At 33.2% G+C, this 10,585-nt stretch overlaps 2 protein-coding genes across 6 annotated transcripts; both read right to left on the minus strand.

Annotated features, from left to right (window-relative positions):
• Positions 1–155: 155 nt before the first annotated feature.
• Positions 156–3,150, minus strand: LOC140990498 (squamosa promoter-binding-like protein 6). Of its 5 annotated transcripts, none has more exons than XM_073460220.1 (4): positions 3,007–3,150; positions 1,707–2,409; positions 1,472–1,565; positions 156–1,347 (listed from the first exon to the last, which is right to left on the minus strand). In XM_073460220.1, exons 2-4 carry the CDS (start codon positions 2,285–2,287, stop codon positions 670–672), a joined length of 1,353 nt encoding a protein of 450 aa, XP_073316321.1. In that variant the 5' UTR covers positions 2,288–2,409; positions 3,007–3,150; the 3' UTR covers positions 156–669. The 5 variants fall into 5 exon arrangements, with proteins under 5 accessions (XP_073316321.1, XP_073316320.1, XP_073316319.1 ...); XM_073460219.1 differs by having other exon boundaries at positions 2,932–3,145; XM_073460218.1 differs by lacking the exon at positions 3,007–3,150 and adding an exon at positions 2,765–2,925.
• A 5,803-nt stretch (positions 3,151–8,953) lies between these two features.
• On the minus strand, positions 8,954–10,020 carry LOC140990421 (protein BIG GRAIN 1-like E). The gene has a single exon (XM_073460099.1). It carries the CDS (start codon positions 9,959–9,961, stop codon positions 9,047–9,049), a length of 915 nt encoding a protein of 304 aa, XP_073316200.1. The 5' UTR covers positions 9,962–10,020; the 3' UTR covers positions 8,954–9,046.
• Between the last annotated feature and the right edge of the window lie 565 nt (positions 10,021–10,585).

Consider the following 10,585-nt stretch of genomic DNA (forward strand, 5'->3'; position numbering starts at 1 on the left):
CAAAAACTTGTGTGAAACGATCTCACGAGTCGTATTTTACGAGACGGATCTCTTATTTGAGTCATCCATGAAAAATTATTACTTTTTATTTANCCATATATTTTACTAATTGTCGTATCATTACCGTATCGTGTTTTATATTTTCAAAATTTACCGTATCGTCTTATCCATATCGTATTCGATTTGATACTCGTACCCGTATCCATGCAACATAAGACACCTCAGACAAAGCCTTCCTCATGTAAGATGGCGAGGGCCGTGAGTATGTCATGACTCAGGGTACTACAGTTCAGTTAATTCAGCATTCAGCAATTGTGCAACAAGAACAAGCCCGGATCCATCAGAGTGATGAGTGTAAAAAGGATCGTTGGAATATTAGATCATCCTTTTCTGCAATACAGGTTGGCGTGGAAGATGAAAAGAAACGCAGTTTCAGAAAGATTGCTGCTCTGCTACGATGAAGCAGTACCTCTACTTTTCACTCTTGTAACTTTCACCGAAAGAGAGAAATATATACACGATACATAGAGTAATTTACACCCTAAAATAACACATATACACTCATTGCCTATTTACGCTCCTATGCACAAGGAAAATTGATCAGCACGAATCGACAATAGTAGGACGAGATGATTGAAAGAGATTACCAGACTCATGTATTTTCATTCTTTAACAGGGAGGATTGAGACTCTGTAGATTTCTATCCTCTTCATGGTGCAACAAAGTGACAGAAGACACCGTTTCCAGCTTGACTTGATCGGAATATTTCTGTTCTTCCATTCTTTGCAGATGTAATGACAATTGTACTAAATCAACGGTGTTTGCACCTGCAGGAGCGGAACAATACTCGAGATTTTGAGCAAACATATTTCGAGTAATTTCAGTGCCAATAGAGGAAGAGATATCAGGAACCACAGGGAATGATTCTTGAGCAACACTATAAGATGATTTATCAACACTCTGGTCGACAAAATTCGTGTGCTGATTTCCCTGGAAGATCAGAGGATAAGCCATTGATATGCCAGAAGAATTGCTTAACAAGTTCTGTGATTGAGCTGACAGAAGAGAGAGAGCACTGCTGGAATTTGAGTCCACAGATAACTCTTGAACCGAAAATGGGCCACAAGAATTTTCAGAAGGATATCGCAGATGGAGAAGAGATTTTGGAAGCGACAGACTGAATTTAGTTGGGACTTCTATTCGTGGTATTTGACATAGTTCGTGTTCCAACTTGACGTGCCTACTGCAGTTCATTAGCTCTGCACCTTGCTGACCAAAGAAACCACCTTCAAATATTTTCGGGGAAAGCACTGGTGAGTTCGATAAATCTGTTCCCGGAAACACGGAACCCGTAAAAAAGTTGAAACACGGGTCATCGAATTAGGTAGTTACCCCAGGCAAAAAGCAAATCAGTCAATAGCAAGTCTATATTTTATTTTTCTATCAAATGGCTACAAGTATACCAAAACTTACCCAATTGAGGCTTCCGCCGGCGTTGATTGTGGCCTGCGAGGCGTTTACGACAACTACGCTTGCTTTTATCGAACTCTGGCAATAGGTGAAACCTGAAATGCAAGTGTTATTTAATACTTGACTACAGAATATCTTATAACCTTATTATACTCAACTACTTGGTATTTGTCCTCCATAAAAATGATTTCCCAAGTTGTGGACTGAATCGCGAATTTAAAGTTAAGAGGTTGTACCTGCTGCATTGCTGACAAAACCTTTGCTGGAGACCATTCACAATAACTACAGCAGTCTTTGAATGAAGACCACATACTCTGTGCCTTTTGTGGTAATCCTTCGATGAACTCAAATCCTTGTTGCAGTCAAGAACTTGGCAAACAGGAATCTGAGACTGCAAATTTGTTATCCGTCCACGTTTTGCACGCACTAAAGGCTCCATAGCATGCAGAACTGAGTTCTCTACACTACACCGTTTACTATTCGGTTCTCTAGGAAGAGCCAACACCTCTTCATTTTGGGCAGAACTTGAAAATCTTGTTCCAAATTCGGCTAATGAGGTCGGCGTAATGGTAGAAAAAGATGGAATGGATATGCAAGAATTGTAGTTTACGTCATATCTTAGATTTTCGAAGCGTTGACTGCCAAGAACTCGTTGTCTCATCTTATCCGGAAAACCAGACTCTACAAAATCCATGATTTCAGAATCACAAGAGGGTACGGTATGAGACTTTTTGTGACATTCCTTCAGAAGATTTATGTTCTTCACAAAACCATCATCTAGACCCTTCCCCTCAAAAGTGTAGCTCCAAGACCCCATCTCAGGACAAAACTAGAGTTCTTAAGCTATGGAACAATTGTTATATAACACATGAATCATTCATTCTTAGCACCGATATAAGTCCAATTCTGAGCTTTGTTCTGGAAGCCAAACCTTAATTTCTGAACGCAAATTAAGGAAAAAAAAAATGAAACGTCCATTGACCTTAAACAAAGTATTAGCATTACATGAGACTAGGAAAAACACCAAATCGCTCCTGGAATAATAATAAACCAATTAACATCTGAAACTGAGGGTAAAAGTATACAACTAAAGAATCTTCACCAAGAAAATTCAAGAACAACCTAATCCCAAGAATGAAGACAAAGTAAGCGCAAACTCTAAAAACATCAAGCCGCCAAACACAAACATACCACCCATTTTAGCATATATACAATAAGCTATACAAATTTCCGACCAAAATTAGGGCAATCATCCAAAAAGAAGATCAAAAGAATCAACAACAAGAATACCCACCTTGGGAAATTGATCCAGAGACGGCCCAAGATTAAAACTTCATCAATAAACGCTGAATATAAGAAAAGCCCACGAAAATTTTTCCCAAGAAACGACACTGCTTTGGTGATTTATGTTCCAGATTTTACATAAACGACATAAAAAAAAAAAAAGCTGTTTGCGCTTACCTAGTGAACAGCAACAGATATCTTTATATATATATGTATAAATGACAAGGGGAGTAGTGGGATGAGGTAACGCACAGTGAAGTTGTTGCCCTCTTGTATAGTCGGTGTTTCATCTCCATTATTACCACTTGTCATTACAAAAAGGCCAAATTTAGAAAGCTGATTAAAGTGGAAAAAATCGAAGAAAGCAAATTAGGTACGGCATCTTCATGTTGAATGGTTAGACGAAATTGACGATGATAATGTGTTGAACTTTGTCTCATAGTTTCTAAGGGTGAGATGAAGTTATAAAAATTTGTTAAAATATTATTTTTTAATTTAATTAAAAAAATGTAATTAAGAACAAATAAAAATCGTTTTAAAAAAATTAAAGTTATATATAACTAAATATAAAAGCTTACAGAAAAAAACACGAAATAAATTTTTTTAAAAAAAATTCAGATCATCCTAATCACTTCTTTGTTTTTTTTTAAAAAAAATTTGAATTCTATATTCAATTATGACAAATCTCATAATAACTAAGAAAAAGGCTATTTGGTACCAAAATTCAAATTTCAGACGAATTTTCGGATTCGATACTCAATTATAACAAATATCATTACTAAACCAAAAAAAAAAAAAAAAAAAAACGAAGGTGCGATGTTGTTAAGTTTTCCATGTCTTGGCCGCCGCATCATATTATACAAATGCTAAATTATACCTCAACAACTTTACCAAACATGAATTTTCTTTAATTAATAACATAGAAAATAAAGTTGAGTTTGGATCGTCAAACATTCAAAAAAATTCAATTTTATGTTTATGTAATCCACAATTCTTTGAGTTGAGATTGAGTCGCGCGTTGAGCTAGATTAAAATTGATGGTGTTCAAATTTTTATACCATTAATACATATTTTATGACATAATTAAAACACTACAAATTGATTTTTAACAACAATCACGTGGTATTTAATTATCAAACATTTTATATTATTATTATTATTATTATTATTATTATTATTATTAGTAGTAGTAGTAGTAAAAAAAGTCACATCATTCCGAGGGTTCGAGCCTCTGTGCATTGAGAGGACTATGCTAGCGACTTGGCTAATATTTTAATATAATAACAATATCGACTTATAATTTACGCTAAATGAGAGCTAATAAATTTTGAATATATTTGATATATTTTAGTATTTTATAAGAATATTTCAGGAAATGTATTTTTTAGAAATGAATTGGAGAATAAAAAGAATTTATAGATATCATGTAATATCAGAATATATTGGATCCTTCAGTTTTAGACGTTATATAAATTTTTGAAATATATTATAATATAATAAAAGATTTATTTTTTAGGTAATAAAATGAAGAATAATAAATAATGGCTGCCTTTAGGAACGTAAAAGTGAATTAAATTACAAATGGAAAAGAATTTTGAAATAATATTAATATCATTGGCTTTTATCTTACATATACAATTCATCGAATTTGTGAGACCTTATGATCTGATTAATGTTATTTATGTAATTATGAGTCGTAGAACAACTCATAATATAATCGAAATTAAAAATTAAATAATAAAGTGAAAATAACATAGAATTACGAGGGGTTGCATACGAACTCTTGTAAAAAATAATCTAATAATTTTAAAATAGTCAATTAAAATTTGAGTGGGTCTCATGTGAGACCGTCTCACGGATCTTAATCTGTGAGACGGGTCAACCCTACCCATATTCACAATAAAAATTAATACTCTTAGCATAAAAAGTAATACTTTTTCATGGATGACCCAAATAAGAGATCCGTCTCACAAATACGACCCGTGAGACCGTCTCACACAAGTTTTTGCCTTAAAATTTAAGGGCAAAATTGTAATGCAAATCTTCTGCAAATAGATGCTAATTGTGGTGCTGCTCACCGATAACTAAGGTAATTTCCCTTGTGTTTTAGGATTTTAATCGAGCAATGCCATATAGGAACACTTTATGCTGGAACTAGGGTAATTTTAATATCTAAATGATTTATGCCAGTTTATCAATGAACTGAATTGATGCCTGAAAATATGATAGTGTGTGAATTGCTTGATATTGACATGAAGGTTTAACTCAACTTATTACTGTTTTTGAGATTTCATAGATTTTTAAGTATTCATGCAGTAAGTATACGTGATTGTTGCGTAGATAAATCTAGTGCAACGAATCATTGATCCCCTGAAAGATATCGAGAATAGACGGAGAAACATAATGACTGAGAAATATAAGGTATGTTACGAACGACGGATATATGTGTCATATGATATATGATTGATTGTTTTGACTGAAATTATATGTCTATATATATGTCTTATTTGTTGAGTTAACGTGACATATATGATATTTATAATAGTAGAGCGATGTATAAAATAAATATTTTTTAACACACATCATTTTTTTTATACACACATCGATTCGTGACATGTATGTTAAGCTATGATATTTGGATATCTTGATATCATTAGATTTTGAGATTGATTCTGGAGTTTTGAGTATGATACTATGTTTGATATTATGTGACCTGTAAAAACACAGTCATTCGTGACCTATATGATTGATTGCTTGAGATTTGGGATTTGATGGCGCTTTTCCGACTCTATCATATAAATATTCTTTTAAACTTGACTAAGATTGGTGTGCTTGCTCGAGCATTGATTGGGTAACGATTCGATTGATTCTGATGCATGCTCAATAGATGAGCATTTGATTTGATACCTTCACGACATGTTATGATTGTTCCATACGGGAGCGTATGTCACCCCGAATATGGCTGTTGTTGTATTTGTGTGTCAACAATTGAAATTATTTCAGATTATCAGGAGACCAAAGATGATACTTCTGGATGAAGTCACATCTGAGATGTGGTTGAGTAGTCTATCCTAGTGGATTGATGTATCAATGTAAGGGGCATGTCCCGGGGATATGAGTTGTTTGTACGTAGTTGCTTTCAGTATGTGTGGACTTATTTTATATTGTGATGTGTTTAGACGAGAATTTTTTATATACTATTTTTAGTATTATAATCATTGTTGGCACATTTTGAGTTCATTGTAAAGAAAATTTTTTCTCGCTTTTCAATATAATTAATTAACTCTAATCAAATTGTAGAGTAATCATAATTAGTAGTTAAAGGCCCCACATAATTGCAGTGGATATTTTTTATACCTATAAAATAAATATGAAAATTTTAAAATTTATCAAATATAAATGAATTAAATTATTTAGATTTTTTAAAAAGAAATATATTGAATTGTTTCATCAGTATCCTATTTGCCGATGGACTGATGGATCGATTCTATGTATATATCTTGGGTTGAAATTAGAAATTAATATGTGAAGGCCCAATTGAATCTGGGCCCAAAACGGCCTGATTTCAGAATGGTATTAAGTGCGAATTAATATAAGCAGTTTTCGAGATAATAATTTTTTAAATTTTATTAAATAAGTCTTTAAGTGGGCTTAAGGTTTAGGTTCAAATGGAACCTTCTTCAGAAGAACCGTACGACATTTTTTTTAATACCAGATAAATTATATTGTATAATTATATACAGCAGACTCGACTGAGAAAACAAAAATATGAAGATTCAAAATAAGTAGAGATGTCAATGGGTCAGGGTTTTACCCAGACTCGCAATGGACCCGCTCTGTCTGGGACGGGTTTGGGCATACTAAATGGGTCATGAGGTGGGTCTCGGGTCCAATTTTTTAGACTCATCTGGGTATGTGGCGGGTTATGGGTCTTATAATACTCGTCCCATATCCGTCCCATATATGTGGATATAAATGATAAATATTGGAATAATTGTCATATTATGATGAAATATCACAATCTAAAATCGACGAAGTTCGACAGAATTGTTGTGATTTATTGGTTGATTACCAATCCAAGACAAAAAAATCATTGGAAAATAGTGGGGGTTCAGGGATTGATGGGACTTAGTCTGTTTCTAATATTGATGCATCTGATATAAATATTTTAGATATGTATGATAAATTTGTGGCTTCAAGTTCTAGTCAAGTTACGTCAAAATCCTTGACCGAGTTGGATATGTATTTGGAAGAAATTGCCTTGCTACGAACTCAATATTTTGATATTCTTAGTTGGTAGTCAAATATCCAAATTTACAGAAAATGACAAAGGATATTTTAGATATTCCTGTGTCGACTGTTGCATCTGAATATGCTTTTAGCAATAGTGGAAGAATAGTTGGTCTTCATCGTAGTAGGCTTAATCCAACGACTTTGTAGGCATTGATGTGCTCGCGAAGATGGTTGTGGAGGTGGAAGGTAAATAAATCACAATTTTATTTTGTTATTGTACTTTCATTTTAATTTTGTTACTGTACTTTCTCTCTTTAAATTACATTTTTTTACAGTTTTATATTTTCAATATACTTTCTCTCTTTAATTTTGTAGGTAATTAATTTACCAACTTGTCCCACCATTCTTGATGAAGAGGAAGATGATCCTAAAGAATGTGTCTGAAATAATACTTACTCGTTGATTTTATATTGATCTGTTTAAATTCTGTTATGACTTAATTTTGGGGATGTCAAGACTTTTTTTTGGAGAGCTAGTAACTCTTTTTTTATGTAATTCATTATGTCGTGAAAATACTTTGTTTGTTATTATTAAGTGTGGTTGATGATATTGAATTAGTTTTCTGTTGTGTTGTATTTAGAGGCTTGTTTGTTTCATAATTCAGTCATGTGATAAGAAGATTACTGTTTTCATTTAAAAAAAATTCGAGTCTCATGGGTCTGACGGGTCTACCCGGCCCCATTTCATATTCGGGATGGGGAGGATCCGAAGAATATTTAATCGGGGTGGGGCGGGTAATGGGTCAAAGTTTTCTTCATAGGACGGGTCTTGGATTTAGGCACACCCACCCCATTGACTTCTCTAAACACAAGATTTCTCAGTAAATGTATGAATGCCTTACCAACTCAACTACCCCTCGTAGAGAACCGACATTAACGAACATTCAAATACTAGCTAGTACTAGCGAGTAAATTTTGCCATAATCTCATATTATATTGTACTAATTATTATAACTTAATTAATAAAAAAAATTACATTCGAATTTTCTGATTTGCAAAAGCACAATGCAATATGAGACAAAGCTCTCTTATATAATATAAATGAATGAAAATCGAACAAAATAAACTAAGTATATATCATTATTATATAAAATCGCAAAAATTATAACAAGAGTAACCTAAAAGAATGATTAATTATATCGAATAATGTGATTAATTTTTAAAAACTTGAAAATTTATTATTATGTTATAATAATATAGAATCATAATAAAATAGTTTTTGGGACTTATTAAAATGTTGGATATAAAATAATCATGATAATGTGGAATAATAATGTGAAAATACATAAGTTTAACAAAATATAATATGAGAATTCCAGAATTATAAAATATTATTAATTTTATTTAACAGGTTTTCTTTGTGAAAAGTAAATATACTTGGTTATATATATGTTGTGCTGATCTTTTTTATGACACGGCTTAAAGTCTTTAATGACTCGACCACCGTACAGCTTAATCAAACTTTGTGTTACTTTAATTTTAAAATTATTACTTCGTTCCAACAATAAAATAAATAAAAGAATCATAGAATGATGTAGTCATTTATAACTTTTTTTTAAAAAAAAAATTCAAGCTATTAGGCTACAAAATATTTAATTTCAATTGACCACTCAATTTAACTAGAATACTTACAAGTTCTATTGCTAATTATAAATCATGAATATATATAGAGCTCAACCTTCACCCCTAGTATGCCCAAAAATATGAAAATATAAACAGTGAAAATTTTAATTTGGTATTTTCTATTTTCTTTTGCATTTTTTATCATTATGAAATTTTAGTTTTAGTCCATTATCTTTTTTTCGTTTTGTATTTTTAGTATGTTTTCTACATGACACGTAAACATGTTCGTGAACAAAAGCCTAAAATTGCATGATAAAAGTATCAGAATCATTAAAAAAAAGGTTAAAGCTACAATTTTAAAATTCAATTATGATATCAAATAGTGAAATATAGAAGTTCGAAAACGCAAATCACAACATTAAAATAAGTAAACGTGATTAAACAAGAGCCTCTCTCCTGATTATGTTCATTTGGGTTGTTTCATAAACAGGCAGACCATTTCCATGAACATGATCTAAATCATGGTTTGGTAAATCAAACAGATCAGAACTCGAATCGGTGTCCGCTCCATCATCAGCATCACTGAATTTCCTGAATCCCTTTACTTCCAATGGACACTCATCATCAATCCAGTTCACCGCAGAATTCTTGATGTTGAATATCCTCAGTTTCTCCTCGATACTCGAGGCAAAATAATCCGTGCTTATTTTGTCAAAATAAAATGCATCATGCAGGGATTTCGCCTTCACGTTCCCACCGTTTTTCGGATAAAAAAAGCGCACAAATTCTTCGTCTGGTTTTGTGGGAACGTTTGAAAATGGCAGTGGAGGTGTTCTGAAACCAGAACTTGAACATGAATACATGGATTTCGAGTCAACAGCATCATCAGCTGCAGAAGCAGTATCATTAGGGTTTCTTGAGTAGATCTTGCTGCTTCTTCCTATCCTTCTTCCACCATGAAGTGGGGTTGCCTCTTCAAGATCCTTAATCGTGCCGATTGATTTGGATTTATACTTCTTTGAACTCGTGTGATTGAATAATAAATTCAGGAAAGTTGCAAGCCTGCCACCTGGGGAACTTGGCTGCTTGTTTTTCTTGATTTCCTTCTGATGCATTGCATGGTTCTGTGGAGGGACTGGATTGCGCATCATCGAGTCAAGGCGCATTCTTTCAGGTCTTTGAATTTCTTCTATGATGGATTTGTGAGGAAAAACATTGATCATATTGTAATCGTCTAAATTTTCATGAACACCGGAGAAATATCGGGCTGCCTCGAAAACGTCCAGTTCCCCAGAATCATGCCTCCGGCGGAACGAGTAATTATTAATGTTGTTAAATTCTGTGGTCGACATGGCTTTAGAGTTGGTACCAAAGAGGAGGAAGAATGAAAGGTTTATGAACGTCGACAGGACATTTTTATTGATTATTTATAGCTAAAAAAAGGTTTGTGCATTATTTATTATACATGCATAAAAAAGGACAACTCTTGTGAGTTTGCATAATAAATTAATTCAACTACAATTAACTCAATGCAAGAAATCTAAAAATTTGCATGTATTTTTTTATATATAAAAAAAACTTATGATATAATATCTCGTTGTTTTATCAAAAGTTATAACTATTGATAACAGTACAATTCAAACATTTTAAATCATACTGATACCTCAGGGATAAGCCTATCAAGAGTCGGCCCAAACTCCCGGTCCAAGATCCGGCCCAAACTCCCAGTCCATATCTAGGGCCCACAAGCGAAGGGCCCATGACAAGCACATGTATTCTCCTATAAATACCAGGTTTGAGTGTATGATTAGACATTCACTATATTGTTTTCAGCAGCACTCTTAGTTGCTCTCCCCATATATCCTCAGTCTCTGACTTGAACGTCGGAGGAGCTACGCCGGGACACCCTTCCGGCCTCCTTCTATCGATCTTATTCATGATTTCAGGCTCATGGTAATTTCAAAACTTGCGTCTGG

This window comes from Primulina huaijiensis, chromosome 12 (assembly GCF_012295235.1).
Source record: "Primulina huaijiensis isolate GDHJ02 chromosome 12, ASM1229523v2, whole genome shotgun sequence".
Taxonomy (NCBI): Eukaryota; Viridiplantae; Streptophyta; class Magnoliopsida; order Lamiales; family Gesneriaceae; genus Primulina; species Primulina huaijiensis.